The sequence below is a fragment of the Eriocheir sinensis genome, chromosome 52 (genome assembly GCF_024679095.1).
Source record: "Eriocheir sinensis breed Jianghai 21 chromosome 52, ASM2467909v1, whole genome shotgun sequence".
NCBI lineage: Eukaryota > Metazoa > Arthropoda > Malacostraca > Decapoda > Varunidae > Eriocheir > Eriocheir sinensis.
Window position 1 is genome coordinate 9,090,043 of NC_066560.1, and position 20,000 is coordinate 9,110,042.

The 20,000-nt window shown below is 43.8% G+C and overlaps 2 protein-coding genes across 2 annotated transcripts in view; one reads left to right on the top strand and one right to left on the bottom strand.

The window, feature by feature from the left end:
* The window catches only part of LOC126982839 (optomotor-blind protein-like), a 30,522-nt gene extending 10,682 nt beyond the window's left edge, over window positions 1–19,840 (top strand). The window contains exon 3 of the mRNA XM_050835112.1: window positions 19,636–19,840. Within this exon, the coding sequence (XP_050691069.1) occupies window positions 19,636–19,840 (205 nt within the window). The remainder of the gene's footprint in view (window positions 1–19,635) is intronic.
* LOC126983032 (homeobox protein homothorax-like) overlaps window positions 1–20,000 on the bottom strand; it is a 289,790-nt gene that overhangs the window by 264,533 nt on the left and 5,257 nt on the right. The window lies entirely within an intron of this gene.

Here is a 20,000-nt window from a genome sequence, read left to right on the forward strand (position 1 = left end):
GGCGAATAGGAAACAGGAATAGGAAAAAGGGGAAGGCGGTTAGGTAAGGGGAACGGGAAAACAAGGATATGGGTAAGGTATTGGAATAGGAAAGTAGAAGTAGAAATATAGTTAGGTAAAGGGAAGGGGAAGGAAGGGTAGGCGGATAGGGAACAGGAATAGGAAAGAGGGAGAGAGGGAGGGATTGAAGGGAGGAAAGGAGGGGAGGGTAGGATTGGCACTCCTCACCTACCCTTCCACACACACACACACACACACACACACACACACACACACACACACACAAGACCCTTCCTTCCTTTGCGCTGTCTATTAAACACAGACTTTTATCTCGTCCAAGTCAATTTCTTCCCGACACTATATTCATCATATCGATTAACGCCACCCCTCTTCACTCCACTTCCACCACCTGCTCCACCTTTTTTCCACCTGGCGTGTTTGGGGTCTCGTCTCGCGCCTCAGAAAGACTGTCAGACGGCCTCACCTTCCCTCACCTTCCCTCCCGCCTCACCTGTCCTCTTCAGCCTCGTTATTTGTCTCGTTACCTGCAGCCCGCGGTACACCTGTGCTTCCCTACCTTACCTACCCATTAAGCCACCTGTTTCAGCTACCTGTTAGAAGAGGAAGATGGAGGAGGTGGAGGTGGATTAGGATGAGCAGGTGGAAGCAATAATGGAGGGAACAATGGGAGGATAGGAGGAGGAAGAGGAGAAAGAGGAGGAGGAGGAGGAGGAGAAAAAGCTTGCTGTGTTTAAATCCTCGCGAAGTTAGACCTAAACTACATAAATCTCTCTCTCTCTCTCTCTCTCTCTCTCTCTCTCTCTCTCTCTCTCTCTCTCTCTCTCTCTCTCTCTCTCTCTCTCTCTCTCTCTCTCTCAAAAAGGGTTGAGGCAGACATTCAGGCCTCGATTTCCCACGAAGCAACGGCGAGAGAGCGAGAGAGAGAGAGAGAGAGAGAGAGAGAGAGAGAGAGAGAGAGAGAGAGAGAGAGAGAGAGAGAGAGAGATGACCAACAGAGTGAAATTTAAAAGGAAGAGGAAAGAAACAGTTAAAAAGAGATACATAAGGAGAGCAGAAATAGATGTGCTAGATAGATAGATAGACAGATAGATAGAGATAAATAGATAGATAGATCGATAGAAAGAGAGTAATATATAAAAGTATGTAATGCACGCAAAGTTAATTCCTGTCTTTTTCTTTTGCTTCCCGAGTTTTTTAACACCCATCTACCTATTCTCTCTACCTTTCTCCCCCTCTCCCCTCCCCCTTTACCCTCTCCCCTTTCCCTCTCCCCTTAAACTCCCTTCACATGCACCCCTTACTTCCTCTGTCTCTCTGTTCCCCTCTCCCCCTCTCTCCCATATCCTCCCCACCTTAACTTAACTCTCCCCTCCCCCATTACCTTCTCCCCTTTCCCTCTCCCCTTAAACTCCTCCCCTCACATGCACCCTTTACTTCCTCTCTCTGTCTCTCCAACCCTCTCTCCCATATCCTCCCCATTTTAACTTTAACCTCCCCAGTTCACGCCACCCTCCCCTTCTAATACTCCACCCATTCACCCATTCACTCACCCATAACCACCCTCACCCACCCACCCTTACACACACACACACACACACACACACACACACACACACACACACACACACACCCTTACCATCCCATTCCCTTTGCCTTATTCACCCTCGTAATCCACCCTAGCAATATACCTAAGCTTATCACCCTCCCTCTCTCTCTTGCTCTCTCCTCCCCAGTACAGCTCCCACCTATATAAGCTCCACCTCCACTATCACCACCTAAACGTCCACCTCTCAAGACCTGTCCACTTTTTTACTCCTTCCACTTTACCCTTTCTATCTAACCTTCAACCCCACAATGCCACAGAAACCTACCCCAATATTCTAGAGACTTATCGTAACCATTAAAATCTTCCCTTAAAACCTTCTATATTATCTATACCCCTCCGTAACATCCCTTTGGCAACCTCTCTCACACATCTTCCACCTCATCTCAACCTCACATCACATCCCCCTTGATAGCTACCCCCTCTTAATCCATACCCCTTCAACATCCAACCATTCCTGAACCACCTACATCTTTTCCCAACCCCCCTTCACCCATCTCTTTCACCCCTCCCACGTCAACCCAACCCCAGCTAACCCCACCTCATCATAGCTCCTCCTAACCACCATCACCCCATCCCTCAACACCTACCCTTCACTCCTAGGCCACTCCCATCTCCTCCTCCTCCTCCTCCTCCTCTCCGTGTATCTACAATTCATGGGATATACATTATGTGCTGCTTGCCATTATTTGCGGCGGAAGTAATCAGCCAAGAGTGACATATTACCTTCGTCACACGCGTCACGGGAGGGAAGGCGATGGTTAATTCACGCGAAAACACACACGTCGCGGCCTCATTCTTTCTGCATCACCCGGGGCGCACACACACACACGCGCACACAGACACACACACACGTTGAAGTAATACATACATACATACATACATACATACATACATAGGCTGTTCCGTCATACATAGATAGGAACGTGAGGTAAATGTCAACGTGATGTATACATGTTAAATTGCCCGTCAAGAGTGTGGAGGCAGGAAGTTGTATGAGTATATGAACCGCGCGCGCACACACACACACACACACACACACTAAACAGTCATACATACCTACATACTTACGAACGTGATGAGGTATACATGTTAAAATAGCGAGGCCAGGATAGTGTGTATGTGTATATATTTGTAGTGTTTTGTGTACTTGTGTTCCCATGATTGCTTGGGTTGTTGAGGTGACTGACAACACACCTGGCCGGCTCATGGCAAACAGGTGTAACACAAGCAGATGCAACACCGCGCGCAACACCCCCATCACTTAATTTACCACAGTACTCTTCTTGTTTTGTTTTGTTTACTTCACTTTTTAAACGTTATGATGACTGTAAGAGCTAAAAAAAAACGGTGAGAGAGTGTGAGAGAGAGAGAGAGAGAGAGAGAGAGAGAGAGAGAGAGAGAGAGAGAGAGAGAGAGAGACTGGGATAACATGTGAAGAGCTAGATAAATAGAGAGGAAAGGAAAAGGGGTAAAAATAAGAGAAAGAAGGATACAGACAGACAGAAAAAAAGAACATGAGAAAATATCAAGAAGGGAAACAAGTAGAAAAAAAAGGGAGAGAGAGAAACAAAATCCAGGTAGGTAGGTAGGAAGGTGGGCAGGGCAGGGCAGGCCGGCCATCACCTTCAACAGTGGTATTTCAGTGGGTGTTTCTCTCACCTCATCCCTTTTATTAACCATTAGTCCTCCTCCCCCACCACCTTCCCCTACCCCGGTGCCCACTTCACCCCCCCCCTGCCCGCCCCTGCCCACCTTCCCCCGCCCGCCAGATGGCCACTTATGACCCTGTTGGCTACCATTTAACCATTACTTGGTCATTAAAGTTTGGTTCCAAATTACAGACCATTCAGGACCGAGACCGAGGAACCGAAAACACCCGCCAATTGTCTGGTTGGGATGAAATTTGGGATTAAATGTGAAGAGAAATGTGAGGAGAAATGAAGGGTTGAAGGGTCGAGCGTTTTCATATGGGGAAGAGAAGCCAGTATTTGTCCCTCTGTGGGCTCTGATTATATGACTTTGAGGTGAGTTAAAGTTACGATGTGAAGAGAAATGTGAGGAGAATTGAAGGGTTGAAGGGCCGAGCGTTTTCATAAGGAGTAGAGAAGTAGTGTTGTCACACTTTTGTGGTTGTGTGATGATCGAGGGTGGGTGAGCTTATGTTAGGTTAGCTTTGTTTAGGATGTGAAGAGAAATGTGAGGAGAATTGAAGGGTTGGGGCGTTGAGCGTTTTAATAAAGAGTAGAGAAGCCAGTATTTGTCACTTTGTGGGTTGTGATGATACGAGTCAGGGGTGAGCTTATGTTAGGTTAGCTTTGTTTAGGATGTGAAGAGAAATGTGAGGAGAATTGAAGGGTTGGGGCGTTGAGCGTTTTCATAAGGGGTAGAGAAGCCAGTATTTGTCACTTTCTGGGTTGTGATGATACGATTCAGGGGTGAGCTTAGGTTAGGTTAGGTTTGTTTTGGGTAGCAATTTCACGTGTCTAGTTGGGATGAAAGTCGAGATTAAATGTGAAGAGAAATGAGAGGAGAAATGAAGGGTTGAAGGGTTGAGCGTTTTTATATGGGAAAGAGAAGCCGATGTCACTTTGTGGGTTATGGTAATCGACTTTGGGGTTAAGTTAGGTTAGGTTAAGTTAGGTTTGGTGCTGGTTATAATAAAATTTCGTTAGTAGTGATAACATGATGTTGTGGTATATGATTACTTTCTCGCAGTGATATGTGTAGGTATTATTTGTTTGTTGTTGCAATGTGAAGGTAGTGATTTTTTTTTTTTTTTTTTTTGGGGGGGTATGATAATATTAAGTGTAGTAATTTGAAGTTGGAGTTATGATGAAAGTAGGAACAGTAGTAGTAGTAGTAGTAGTAGTAGTAGTAGTAGTAGTAGTAGTAGTAGTAGTAGTAGTAGTAATAATAACAATAGAAATAATAACAATAGAAATAATAACAATAATAACAATTAAAAAAAATAATAACAATAATAATAATAATAATAAACCCGAAGGAATACGAAAAAAGTCACGCACGTATACGAATCCTTTCTCACTCTCTCCCTTCCCCCTCCCCTCTCCCCCTTCCTCCCCCTCCCCTCCCCCCCTCCCCCCTCCTGCATAAATCAAGGTGTGGTTGTCTCATCCTCCCGCCGTGAGTCAGTGAAGGTAATCATCCCGCAGGTAGGAACGGGTGTCCACAGGTGAGAGAGAGAGAGAGAGAGAGAGAGATGTGAAGATATGAACTCTCTCTCTCTCTCTCTGTCCTCCCCTCTAGGTCACTTTCTCTTTCTTTCTCTTCCCTCCACTATCTTCCCAGTTTCTCCCCTCTTTCTTCCTTAGACGCAATTACCTCCCCTCGTTACGCTCCCCTCCTCCCCTCTCTCTCTCTCTCTCTCTTCCTTTACTCCCTACCTTTCTTTCTTCCCTTCCCTTCCTTCCCCATTCTCCTCGTCTTGGTGTGTTTCCCTCCTCCCTCTTCTCTTTTTCTTTCGCCTGGTTGTTTTTCTTTTTTCTTTTGTAACATTTTTTTCTTTCTTGTTTTATGCTTCTTCCTTTTACGTCGTTTCCTTCATCCTTCCTTTCATCCCTTCTTTTCTCTCCCTTTTCTTTCATCTATGGCGCTCCCTTCATCCTTCTACCCTATCTTTCCTTGCCTTCCTTCCTTTTCCTTCCTTCTCCCTTACCTTCCCTTCCTTCCTCTTAACCACCTTACCTTTCCCCTTCCTTTCCCCCTTCCTATCCTTCCCTTTGAGCTAACCCTTTCCTACCCTACCTCTCCTTGCTTCACTCTCTCTTTCTCCCTCTTTCTCTCTCCCCTTTCCTTTTTTCCCCCTACTTTTCCTCCCCTGCTTGCTCCCCTCCCATCTTAGCTACCCTCTCTCTTTGCCCCTTCCTATCCTCCCCTTTCCTACCCTGCCGTCCAAAGCTTCGTTCCCTCTCTCCCCTTTCCTTTCTTCGCCCTCCCCTCTCTTCCACACTTCTTTTCCTCCCCTCCCATCTTTGCTCCCCTCTCTCTTTTCCCCTTCCCATCCTCCCCTTTCCTACCCTACCGTCCAAAGCTTCGTTCCCTCTCTCCCCTTTCCTTTCTTCGCCCTCCCCTCTCTCCCCCACTACTTTTCCTCCCCTCCCCGCTCCCCTCCCTCACCTGGCCTCCTCCCCTCACCTGTAATTGCCTAAAATCATGCACTCGCGTCCGCCACGAGAGAGAAAATGGTCGACGTTATTTCAGGCGAGTCCGAAATCGATCTTTGCCAGTGTATGAACCCGCTAGGACCTGTCTCTCCCCTTCTCTTCTCTTCCTCCTCTTCCTACGCCTGCCCCTTCTCCCTCCCCTCCGCCACCTTCTCCGTTTCCTTCCTTCCTTCCTTCATTTCTTCTTCCTTTTTTTTCTTTCCTTTATCTTTTTTTATCTTCCTTCCCTCCCTCTTCTTCCTCCTTCTCCACCTCCCCCTTCTCCTCCTCCTCCCTTTCCTTTCCCTCCTTCCTTCCTTCCTCCTATCTTTCCTTTATCTTTTTACTCCTTCCCTTCCTTCCTTCTTCCTTCAATCTCTTCCTTCTTATTTTCTTTCTTCCTCCCTTTCGCTCTCTCCTCCTTCCTTTACTTCCCTCTCCTTCCTTCCCTTCCTTCCCCCAAGCTACTTATCCATTTCCTTCATTTCTATCTTCACTCTTTATTTCCTTCCTCCCCTTTTCTCTTTTCTGAATTTCCTTCTTTTCTGTTTTGGAGTATTTATTTCATTATTGCTTTCTCTATTTACACTTTTTTGTCTGTATCTTTCTTTCGTCCGTCATTCGTACTATTGTTTGCTGTCCTTCGTGTATCTTAATGACTTATCTTTTTTTAATCGCAGGTGTTATATAGTGATTTATCTGTCTTTATTGTTTTCTAGGTTTATTTTTCTTCTTCTCATTCATTCTGTTTTTTCTCTCTCACCGTCCTACATCTTTTATCTTCTCATTATCATCCAATTCGCTTTTCTCTTCTTCTTCTTCTTCTTCTTCTTCTTTTTCTTCTTCTCCTCCTCCTCCTCTTTGTTGCCTTTCTGTCCCTTTTTTTACTCCTCTCTGTCCTTTTCTTTTACTTTTATACTTCCCAAACTCTTTCTTTTTCTTCTTGATCATACGTAAGGCGAAGGAGATGGATGAGGATAATGATGATAATGATAAACAACAACAACAACAACAACAACAACAACAACAACAACAACAACAACAACAACAACAACAAGTCTCGGCGTAAAACAGTAACTTCCCAAAACAAACAAACAACAAATTAAAGGGAGAAGAGAAAACGGAATATCACAACAGTACCAAAATTTAACTAAGCCCCCCCCTCCCTGACCCCCTCCTCTCCCTTCCCCCTCTCTCTCTCTCTCTCTCCCTCTCCCTCTCTCTCTCTCTCAAAGAACATCTGCCGCAAAAAACAAAGCCAAATCATGAATAAGCTAACAGGTAAGAGCCAGGTAAGGACAGGTGACAGGTAGGACAGGTGAGCAGGCCGAGGCGGGGAGGGCAAGGAGGGAGGAGACGCAGAAACAACAAATGAAAAGCGGACAGACAAGGACAAGCCGCGAATAATTAACGAAACACGAGGAAGAGAGAAAGAGAAGGAGAGAGAAAAAGAGAGACAGACAGATACAAATAAACAAACAGACAAAGAGAAGGCAGATACAGACATTCAGACAGATTCGGATAGACAGACACACAAAACGAAGAAAACAAGAAAACACATCTATAAAATAATACAGAAAAAGTCACAACACACGCCTTATTCCTAGTGTGTGTGTGTGTGTGTGTGTGTGTGTGTGTGTGTGTGTGTGTGTGTGTGTACAGAGGGACGTTACCTGTACGTAAATGAGATACACCTGAGTTTACCTGGCGAGAAAATCGATACAGGTAAATGTCGATGCGAAGGTAATGTTAAGTTCAGGTGCGAGGCCAATCACAGGCAAGAAAACAGAGGTAAGGACGCGCTGACGAAGAGGATAGGGGTCGCGTTCTTAAACATATCGGAGCCCAAGTTCACATATTTGACAAGGCTTTCGTAGGAGTTTGGGGCATTTCCAGGGGGGGGAGGAGTTTTATGACCCTCCTGGTGGTCTGATCCTTCTGTACTATGAACCTTAAAAAAACACTCATTAGAACCCGTCTGATCACCCAAGTTCACATATTTGACAAGGCTTTCGTAGGAGTTTTAGGCATTACCAGGGGAAGAGGGTAGTTTTATGACCCTCCTGGTGGTCTGATCCTTCTGTACTATAAACCTTAAAAACACGCATTACAACCCGACGGATCGCCCAAGAACACATATTTAACTAGGCTTTCGTAGGAGTTTTAGGCATTACCAGGGGGAGAGGGTAGTTTTAAGACCCTCCTGGTGATCTGACCCTTCTTCTGTACCGTGAACCTTAAAAACACGCATTACAACCCGACTGATCGCCCAAGAACACATATTTAACTAGGCTTTCGTAGGAGTTTTAGGCATTTCCAGGGGTAGTTTTATAACCCTGATGATATATAGTTTAACCCCTCTTCTGTACCATGAACCTAAAAATAACACTCAGTAGAACCCGACCGAAGTTACTGAAGGAGACAAAAAAAAGGAAGGATATTGAAGTGATTTTTGAGATGAAGAGAAAAAAAATAGAAAAAACACAAACACACATGGAAAAAAAAGAACAAGTGAGGAGGTTAGTTGTGTGAAGAAGTTTAGAGACGGTAAAATTTATCACACACACACACACACACACACACACACACACACACACACACACACACACACACACACACACACACACACACACACTCAATTGGCTTGCTAGCGTGAAAACTGAGGTGAGAAATGAGTCTCCCAGCGCGGCAAAGGACAGGTAATTGATAGGAGCACACGTGAACGGAACACCTGGCCGCCCTACCTCCCTCCTTCCTCACCTTTCCTCCTCCTCCTCCCCCTCCTTCTCTCCTTCCTTTCCCTTTCTTCCCTCCTTACCTCCCTTTCTTCTTCCTTATCTTCCTTCGATCTGGTACACAAGTGCTCATGAAATGGATTAACACACACACACACACACACACACACACACACACACACACACACACACACACACACACATATACGCACGAACAGACACGAGCGATGAATGTGCATGGGAAGTGAATGGAGAAGGAATATCATCTACGGTGTGTGCGTGTGTGTGTGTGTGTGTGTGTGTGTGTGTGTGTGTGTGTGTGTGTGTGTGCGTGTGCGTGACTGACGTGTGTGCTCTGGTGTGTCAGGTTATTAGTGCCATAAATCACCGGCAAGTAAGTCGAGGAGGCGATAAAAATTACCCACAACGGCGGACGACTTTTAATTCGGGTCAGCCAATCGATGGACGCGAATTAAACGGGTATTGGAGCCTGCTTATGGGAGTAAGAGACAGAGGGTTAAACAAGGGTACGAAAAGAGTTAGAAAGTATGGAAAAAAGGATCAAGAGATGGGGTAAAAAGGGCAAAAAGGGAGAAAAGAAGTATTAGAAAGAAAAAAGGAGAAAGGGAGGAAGAGATACAGGGTTAGACAAGGGTAAGAAATTATGGAAAAAAGGATAAATAAATGAGGTAAAAGGGAAAAAAAAGGAGAAAACAGTGTTAGAAAGAAAAAGAGAGAGAAAGTTAAGGAAGAGATACAGGTTTAGAAAATGGGTTAGAAGGTATGGATAAAAGGATAAAGAAATGTGGGTAAAAAGGAATAAAAGGCAGAAAACGGTATTAGAAAGAAAGAGAGAGAGGAAGTTAGGGATGAAAAGAAGTAATAATTAATAAGAAGAGGAAGAAAAATACTATTAGAAAGAGAAAGAGATACAGATAAAAAAGTTGGAATGTATGAGAAAGTGAGAAAATGGAAGAAAAATAATGGGAAGGTGTAGAGAAAGAGTTCTGAAGCTTTTATGAGGGGTAGAAAATGAGAAAAAATAGTTATAAAAATACGATGAAATGAGAAAAGTGTAGAAAAAATAATGAAAATGTGTAGAAAAACGGATCTGAGGATACTTAAAAGACAAGAAGAGAGAGATAGAGGGTCAGAAAGTATGGTAAAAAAAACTAATGAGAAAAAGGGAGAAATACAGTTTTTGAAAGCGAAATAAATTGAACGCGAATTAAAAGAGTATTGCATCCTATTTACGGGAGAAAGAGGAGGTCAAGGGTCAGAAAATATGGGAAAAAATATAAAGAGGTAAAAAATGAAAAAAGGGGGAAAAAAACATATGAGTGTGTATGAATATGATCGTGTTAAAGGAATATAGATAAAATGTATTATAAACCACTTACAAGGGAATGGAAAAATAATATAATGATCAAAATGTAAATTGTGACAAGGTGAGAAGGGGAGAGGGGAAACGGAAGGGGAGGGGAGGAGTGACGTCATAACCCTCCTGTCCCCTCATTGGCTGGTTGGTGCAGGTGACGCGGCTATCGAGCAGCGGTCTAATTAAGAGAGAACGACCTCACCTTGATTACACCTGAGTGACGAATTTTTATTATTATTATTATTATTATTATTATTATTATTATTATTATTATTATTATTATTATTATTATTATTATCATTATTGCTTGTGCTTCACCTGTGTTTGTATCTGTATCGAACTTCAGTATGGTAAAAAAAGTTAAAGAAATGAAGAAAATGTATACGGGTTAAGGAAAGATATATGGGATGAAATAAAGGAAAATAAACAATGATAAAAAAACGGAACAAGAAGTAAGTAAAAAGTTAAAGAAAGGAAGATAATGGATACGGGTTAAGGAAAGATATATGGGATGAAATAAAGGAAAATAAACAATGATAAAAAAACGGAACAAGAAGTAAGTAAAAAGTTAAAGAAAGGAAGATAATGGATACGGATTAAGGAAAGATATATGAGACGAAATAAAGGAAAATAAACAATGATTAAAAAAACGGAACAAGAAGTAAGAAGTTATAGAAATGAAGTTAACGGATATTGATTAAGGAAAGATATATGAAACGAAATACAGGAAAATAAACAATGATGATAAAAACGGAATACTGAGAGGAAACATTAAAAAAACAGACTATATGATAACAATAAAAAAAAATCTGTATCATTACCACATTGCAATGATGAGTAATTAAACAAAAAATGGGCTGGATATCAATTTTATTTAGCGATTTGTGATATACGTTCCAAGTGCGTGAGTGTGACGATTTTTTTTTTTTTTTCTGTTCAGTAATAAAACGTTTTGTGTCACGTGAGGAAACGTTCGTGCCATCCAGATCAACGTTTTTTTTTTTTTTTTTCCCTCTTCTACACGAAATAAAATTGATGATGAAAGGTGATTTATTTGAACGGCGAGATGACAAAAAAAAAAAATAAGTCGGTGTGTGTGTGTGTGTGTGTGTGTGTGTGTGTGTGTGTGTATCAAACTATATGAGTGTGCATGTATACTTGTGTGTTTGCGTGCAATGAGAAGGAAACAAGCGAAGAATAGGAAAAGGAAGAGAAGGAGGAGGAGGAGGAGAGGAAGTGAGTGAAGGAAGGTGGAGAGGAGGAGGAGGAGGAGGAAGAGGAGGTATAAGCCGGATGTGGTAGGAAGAGGAGGAGGAAGACCGCTGGGGGAGGAGAAGGAGGAACATAACCACATTCTTACATAGTAGTCTTGAGGGAGCGAGTGAAAGACGGAGGCTAAGAGTCGTGTTCGCCTTCCTCTTGAATCATCGCGGCCTCTTCACCTCCTCTCCCTTCCCTCTTCATCCCTCTTGAGATCCCCAGTAGTAATGAAGAGCAAATAAACAAGGACTTTAACACTTCGTCGTCTATTTGTTTATAGTTTTACCTTTGAGTGTGTGTGGGGTGGGGGGGGAGGTGTGTGTATGTGGGGGTGAGAGGGGAAAGTGTGTGTGTGTGTGTGTGTGTGTGTGTGTGTGTGTGTAAGTATATATGGAAAATTAAAGAAGGTTAGATGGCAGGGCACGCTTTATATATATTCAAAAACTAAGCAAATTTTAAAAGAACTCCTTATGTGAGAGAGATTGGAAAGGCGTATAAACTAAGGAAGAAAGAAAGAAAGACAGGAAGGAAGAAAGGAACGAAGAGAAGGAAGGAAGGAAGAAAGAAAGGAAGGTACGAACGAACGAAGGAACTAAAGTGGATATAGAGGAGTAGAGTGAAATGAGAGACAAGTAGAAAAAGAAAGGAAAAGAAAAGGAAAAAATAGAAGGATGGAAGGAGAAAAAAAAACACTACAAAACGAAGATAGAAGAGTAAGGAATAGGAAACGAGGGAGGAAGATAGAGAAAAAAAAGAGAGAACTGGTATCAGACAACGAAGAGAAGAGAAGAGAAGAGAAGAAAAAAAGAAGAGTGAGAAGATCAGAGAAGGTCAAAATTATAGTGAAATCAGACAAGAAGAAAAAAAGAAGAGAAAAGAGGAACGATCAGAGACAAAAGAGAGGAAAATAAGAAACAACAACAAAATGAAGAAAAGGGAAAATAAAGAGAAAGAGGAAAGAGGCAACCAGAGAGAGAGAGAGAGAGAGAGAGAGAGAGAGAGAGAGAGAGAGAGAGAGAGAGAGAGAGAGAGAGAGAGAGAGAGAGAGAGAGAGAGAGAGAGAGAGAGAGAGAGAGAGAGAGAGAGAGAGAGAGAGAGAGAGAAAAAAAAAAACAAAAAATATGAAAAATAGGAAAAAGAGAAGACAAAAGGGGAAATCAAGAGGTCAGAGGGTAGAGGAGGCGCCATCAAGAGGAACACCCACTCAAAGGAGAGCTACAGGAAGAGGAGACGCCCACCCCCTCTTCCCCCTCTTCCTCCCCCCAGACGCCCCCTCCCCCCTTCACCCCACCCAGCGCCCCCCTCACGCCGGCTACACCAACCACCCCCCTCTATGTCAACACTCCACTGCAGAACCAGGAGGAGGAGGAGGAGGAGGAGAAAAAATGGTGGAATAGGAGAAGTAAAAAAGAGAATGAGAATTGAGAGGAAGGAGAAAGTGAAAGGATGACAAGGAAAAGGAGGAGGAAGAGGAGGAGGAGGAGGAGGAGGAGAAAGAGAAGATGATGGAACGAAGAAGAAAAAAAAAGTAAAGAATTAGAGAAAAGAAAACTAATGTGAAGAAAAGAAGGTAAAAAGAAGTAAGAAGAAAAGAGAGAAAAAAGCGGAGAAGGAGGAGGAGGAGGAGGAAAAAGAGAAGGAGGAGAAGATGAGAAAAAGAAGAAAACATGAAAAACTAGAGAAAGAGAAGTAAAAAAAGAACTAGAAGAGAGATAAAAAATAACAAGGAGGAAACGGAGGAGAAGAAGGAATGAAAAAAAACAGATAAAAATAGAGAAGAAGAAAAACAAGTTAGAATGAAAGAAGGAGAAAAGAAGGAAGAAAATGGAAGAGGATGGAAGAAAAGGGAATACGGAGGAGAAGGAGGAGGGTCAAGAGGAAAAAGAGGAGGAGGAGAAGCAAAAAGAAGAAGAAGAAGAAGAAGAAGAAGAAGAAGAAGAAGAAGAAGAAGAAGAGTAGGAGTACGAGTAAGAAGGGGAGGAGGAGGAGTAAAAAGAAGAAAAAGAAGAGGAGGAGGAGGAGGAGGCGGAGGAGGAGGAGGGCGGGGGCGTGTGAGTGGCAGGTCGCCCGACGCATCACTCGCCTGGCAAACACACACGCCCGACCAGTGTCAACATTGCCTGACCCCCCCCCCCTCCCCCCACCCTCCACCCCTCCCCCTCCCCCCCTCTCTCTCTCCCAACTTCCTTGCAGACACGAACACTCCCTCCCCCTCCTACTCCTCCATTTTTTCCCCTCCTCCTCCTCCTCCTCCTCCTCCTCCTCCTTTTCTCTGTCTACTTTTCTTTCCTCTCCAACTTCATCTTTCTATCATTGTTTTTTTTTATTATTTTGTTTTTCCTTTTCCATCTCCTCCTCCTCCTCCTCCTCCTCCTCCTCCTTCTTTTCTTCGTCTGGCACGTAAAAATAAATAATAAAAAGAAGAAAAAAGACGAAACTATTGATGGAAGAAAAAGAAAATATTGATACATAAACAGAAGAACGACGATAAGGAAAAAGTTAAGCAATTTGACGAAAGCTTGAAGAGAGGAAAAGAAGGAGAAGAATGATAAGGGAAGGAGGTGAGGACACGAAGCTGAAGAAGTCGTAGGAAGAGGAGGAGGAGGAGGAGAAAAACGAAGATAAATAGTATATAGTTGTAGTGGGAGAAGGAGGGAAAAAGAGGAAGAGGAGTAGGAAAAGATGTATAACAAAGCAAGACAAAGATGAAGAGGAAGCGAAGAAGTAAAGGAAAAGCAGGATTTGATTTGGATTCTTTGGATTCTTTTTAGGAGCAGCAAGTAGCAGGCTTTTTTTTTATTATTGTTTCCTTTTTTTGTGCCCTTGAGCTGTCTCCTTTGTTGTAAAAAAAAAAAAGTCAGAATCGTAGCAAGAATCGGGAAAGGAGAAGATGAAATGAAAGGAAGAGGAAGGCGAGGACGAGGCGAAGGAGGAAAGGGAAAACAAGAATTAGAATCGAAGCCTGAGAAAGAAGAGGAGCAGAAAGAAGAGCAAGAGGAAACAAGAAGAAGAAGAAGAAGAAGAGTCGAGGGAAGAAAAGGAAAACGAGAATTAGAATCGAAGCCAAAGAAAGAGGAGGAGCAGAAAGAAGAGCAAGACAGGAAACAAGAAGAGAAGAAGGAGGAGAATATCAAACAAGAGGAAGAGGACGAGGAAGAGGACGAGGACGAAGAGGCAAAAGGAAAAACAATACTCAGAATCATAGTCAGCGGAGGAGACGAAGAAAAAAAGAAAACCGCGAGAGGAAACAAGAGGAGGAGAAGGACGAGGTGGAGGAGGAAAATGGGAGGAAAACAAAAGCCGGAATCGTAGCCAGAGAAAGAGGTGGAAAAGAGGGAGGAAAAAGAGAGGAAACAAGAAGAGGAGAATGACGAGGAGGAGGAGGAGAAGGAGAATATCAAACAAGAGGAAGAGGAAAAGGACGATGACAAGGACGAGGAGCAAAAGGAAAAAAAAACAATACTCAGAATCATAGTCAGAGGAAGAGACGAAGAAAAAAAGAGAATCACGAGAGGAAACAAGAAGAGAAGAGGGACGAGGAGGAGGAGAAGGAGGAGGAGGAGGAGACATGGTGAGAGAGAGTCGTGACCTGAGCCGGTGTGATGTAAACAGCCTCTTGACGGCTCGGCTGCATAAACACCATCAATCATGCCGGAAAAGCCGAGTTTACGCCCGGCTGAGAGAGAGAGAGAGAGAGAGAGAGAGAGAGAGAATTATATACACAGAGAATTATATACACATACAAAGAAACATACATACAGACTTACAATGAAAACAATAGGACAAGAAAACACAGACAGACAAACAGACAGACGGAAAAATAGACAGACAGACAGAGAAATATGAACAAAAAGGTTTAAAACACGAAAAAAAAATAATAGTACTCAATTCTACACACACACACACACACACACACACACACACACACACACACACACACACTTCCCCCCTCCCCGATATCCTTTCTATACCTCTTTCTTTTCTTTTCCTCTCTCTCTCTCTCTCTCTCTCTCTCCCTTCCTTTCTTCCCTTAGGCTGGAAGGACTCCTATGCATCACCGCTTGTCACCATTTTGACGTAAAACTCCTAACGACTCATCAAACGACTCTTGATTGACACTAATGACACGACCCATTCAAGAGGAAGGAAGAGGGCAGCGACTCCTCTTTTTCCTCTTGTCCGCCACCGCTACTCTTACTAACTCGTGTGTTCTATCTCTTCTTTATTCGAATTTATATCTTTCTCTTCTATTTTGTCTCATTTTCAATTGTATTACTTTTGTTCTTTTGTTCTACCCTTCCTTTTATATGACTGACGAATAAGGAAATGGAGGGAGGAAGAGGGAAATACACGAGGAAAAGGGGAGAAGAGGAAGAGGGAGAAATGGAGAGAGACGGGAAGCAAACGAAAAGAGAAGACGGAAAAGGGATAAGGAAGGAGGGAGAGAAAGAATCAGAGGGAAGGGGGAGGAGAGGAAAAGGTAAAGGAGGAGGAGGAGGGGGAGAAAGAGGGAGAAAAAGGTAGGTAAGAAAGAGGCAGAGGGAGGGAGAGGGAGAGGGAGTGGAAATGAATAAGAAATGCTGCGAGGAAGAGGGATGGGAAGGGAGAGAAAGAGAGAGAGGAAAAGAAAAAAAAGGCAACGGAGAGGAAAAAGGAAATGAAGGGAGGAGGGAAATGAAGAAGAAGAATCAGAGGAAAATAGGAAGGAGTGAAAAAAAAAGAGCGAGGAAGAGGAATGGGTATGGGAAGAAAAGGAAGAGGAAGAGGAGAAAAATAAGGCGACGAAGAGGGAAAAGGGAGATGGAGGGAAGAGGGAGGAGGGAGAGAAAGAAAAAGAATAAGAGGGAGGGAGTGGAGCGGATAAGAAAAAGAAAGACAGAGGAAGGACAAGGGAAAGGAAAAAAAAAACAGGGCGACGGAGAGGGAAAAGGAAATGGAGGAACGAGGAAGGAGGGCGAGGAGGAGGAAGAAGAACCAGAGGGAGATATTCTTGTCCTGGTTAGCTCAGCAATTTCTCGTCGGGTCCAAAAATTATCGGCGTCTCAAGATGGCTCGCGCGATAGCCAAATACACGAGGCGAGTCTGCCGGGCTTGGCGACTCGAGGAGAACCTTAGGCCTTGATTAGACGCTTTCGGACCTCACAACATTATTTCCAAAGGCCAGAGAGAAGATAAATCGGGTTATAATGAGTGCATTTCCTCATTCACGGCGCATGAGCCTTGTCAAACCCACCCATGGAAATACACACACACAACCTCTATACGAAAAAGCCGATTCTTGTGTGTGTGTGTGTGTGTGTGTGTGTGTGTGTGTGTGTGTGTGTGTGTGTGTGTGTGTAAGCCCTGTTCGAAATGTTTGCAGCACCTTTCTCAGCCTCGGTCTTAGCCTCAGCGTCCACACCCCTTCCTCTGCCTCGGTGCCTCCAAATGGTTTCATCAACAACGATGCGCCGGAGATACTGTAAGTCCGTCCCTCCCTGCGCGGCACCCCGGCGGCCGTATTTAAACTGATAATCCCGTTTGCAATTTACAGAGTGCGTTAAAGGGAGGGAAAAATGAGTGTGTATGTGGAAATTTGCTGCCCCCTTCTTCCCTATCTTCTTCCTCTTCCTCCTGTTATTCTTTATCCGTGTTCAACTATATGTATTTTTTTTTTCGTGTTTCTTGCTTAGTTTCCCTGGTAATAGTTTTTTCTTTCTAGTTTTCTCTTTGTTTCTTGCTTCTTTTTTCTCCTTTTTTTCTTTCTCCTCTTCCTCTTCCTTTCACTCTTTATTTCCCTTTATTCTTTTCCTCTTTCTTTTTTACTCTCGCAAAATCCCAATGTTTTTTTTTGTTTGTTTTCGCGTTCTTTTTCTTCTTCTACTGCCTCTTCTACTGTCCCATTTTCTTCTTCCTCACTTTCACCTACTTTTTTCCTTCTTCCTCAGTTTCACCTCCTCCTCCTTTTCTTCTTCAGTTTCACCTCACTCTTCTACCCTTTTCTTCAGCAGTTTCACCCACTTCTTCTACCTCTTTTCTTCTTCTTCTACTCCTTTTCTTCTTCCTCTTCATTTTTTCCCCTCATGTAGTGTCACTCCGCCATTCCCGAAGCTTCAAAGGTGAGTTATTTTTCTTGGGTGTTGATTACAGGTGTGTTGCGTGTGAGTGTTACCGGGCCGGCTCCTCCACCTCCCTTGCAACCCTTCACCTTTCCTCTTCCCTTCATTTACTACCCTTCCTTTTTTCCCTTCAGTGTCCACCCTCACGCAGTCCCTCATCATCCACCTCTGCAACGCTCCAGTCCACGTCTCTACTCCTTACAATCTTCATCCACCTCATCCAAGTCCGTTCCTCCAATCAGTCCGTTCTGCCAACCATCATTAACTTCCTTTCTTTAATTGCCCGTTCTCACTCACTCTCTCGTTCTCCTTCAACCTCCTCCATGGCTACTTCTCCTCCTTGCCATCTTCATCTACGTCATTCTCTTCCTTCTTTCAATCAGTCCCTTCCTTCAACCATCACTACCTTCTTCCTTTCATCGGCCGATCTCACTCCCTCGCCGGTATGGGAAAAAGTCCGCCTTCCAGTTCGACCTAATTATAGCCAGGTACTGTAAGACTCTCGTAAGGCAGAGCTAATTTGAGGGCAGCCAGGAATCAAAGGGGAATTCGCATGCTAGAATGGCGTATTTCTTTGATAATTAGAATGGCGGCCACAACCTGACTCCATCCCTCCCTCCCTCCCTGTCTCCCTTGCCCCCTCTTTCCCTCTCTCTCTCCCTCTTGGTCCCTTTCTCTAGTATTCTTTTTTTCTTTTTCTTCCCTTGTTTCATATTTATTTTGCTCCTCTTCATCGTATTCTAACTTTTTCTTATTTTTTTTTCTTCATCCTCTCCCTCTTTTCCTTTAGTATTTATTTTTCCATTTTCTCCTCCTATTCCATTCTTTTTTTGCTATACTCATCGTTTTCAACCTCTTCACTCTTTCTCTGTTTTTCTTTTCTTCCTCGTCTTCTTCCTTTCTCTCTCTCTCGGTCCCTTCCTCTCTAGTGTTTCTTTTCCTTCTTCTTCTGTTGTTTCATCCTTCTCTTGCTCCTCCTTGTCATCTTCTAACTCCTCTTCTTCACTATTTTCCTCTCTTCATCTTTTTCTTCTTCCTTCCTCTTCCTCTTACCGTTCCTTGAGCATTTTTTTTTTTCATTCTCTTCCTCTTCCTCGTCCTCTTCAAACTCTTCTTATTCCCGTTTTTCTCGTTTTTTTCTTCTTCTTCTTCTTCTTCTTCTTCTTCTTCTTCTTCTTCTTCTTCTTCTTCTTCTTCATCATCTTCCTCCTCCTCCTCCTCCTCCTCTTCCCTCTTTACCCTATCTATCCATTCCCCTCTTCATCATTCTCTCAATTGAAGCCCATTCCACCCACACAACTACTATCTTTTTTTTTAATATACCTCAATGTCCATCTTCACTCATTCCTCCACTTTCCCTGTACCGCTTCACCCTTCCACTTCCTTTCATCTACCACCCTTTCTTTTCCTTTCAGTGTCCACCCTCACGCACTCCCTCATCCACCTCTGCAACGCTCCATTCAACTCTCTGCTTCCCACTACTCTTCCCCCCTTCATCTATATTCATCTATCCCGTTCTTTTCTCCCTTCAATTAAAGTGCGTTCCCCCAACCATTACCATCTTCTTCCTTTCACTCTCCCCTGCAACGCCTTCTTACCATCTTCATCCATATCACCGTCACTATCGTCTTTCTTTCACTGTTCACTCGCACTCACTTTCACTGGCTCATCCCTTCTTCTGCACCGCCCCGCCACCCCCCGTCAGACTCCCTACCCCCCCTTCCTCATCCTCGGGCGTGAAGACAAGGCTATACTGGGCCTCAACCTGGTCTCCCCGACGACTGGAGTGGAGGGAGTGACGTATGAGAGCCGCAACGCCGCGCCCGTGTGGAGTTATGGGAAGGAACCACGCTATGTCCCTTCCTCCTCCTCCTCCTCCTCCTCCTCCTCCACCAAGGCCACCCCATCACCCTCCACGGCTTTCTTGATTCCCTTTCCTCAACTACCTGCCGCCCCGTCCTCACTGCCTTCTTCTTCTTCTTCTTCTCCCTCCTATACTGTCCACCTATTTCCTCATGATTTTTTTTTTATATATTCCACTACTTCTTGTACTTGATCTTTTTTGTCCGTGTTCCTCTTGTTCTTGTTCTTCTTCGTGTTCTTCTTCTTCGTCTTCTTCTTCTTCTTCTTCATGGATTCACGTCTTCCCTTCCCTTACTATACTGTCTACCAATTCCCTCATCTTTTTTTCTTCTTCTTCTTTCTACCTATCGACATCTCTTCCCTTCTTCACACGTAACACACCTTCTTCTTCCCTTCTTCACACGTAACACACCTTCTTCTTCCCTTCTTCACACGTAACACACCTTCTTCTTCCCTTCTTTCTAACCTGCGTCACCTGGAACACCTTTCACTTTCACTCTTTCTCTCACAGGTGTGCACAAACTCACCTGCACAACCCGGCCCAAGCACACCACACCTGCAACCACCTCTCCACCTCTCCACCTCCTGCTAGCAACCTCCTGACCCCTCCAACGCCTCCGCCTGCTCCACCTGCCACGCTTGTTCACCCCCTGACCTGCCTGCCTGCCTGCCTGCTGACTGACTACCTCTCGTTATCTGTAATCTGCAACTTGTGACCTGCGACCTTTTTCTTTTTTTGTTTTTCTTTGTTTTTTTTTATTCTGTTCGTCTCTTTTATATTCTTCTTTTACTTCTTTTTTTTTCTCGTCGTTCTCGTCTCCCTCATTTTTTTTGTTTGGTTCATTTCTCAATTTTTGTAGTGTGTGTGTGTGTGTG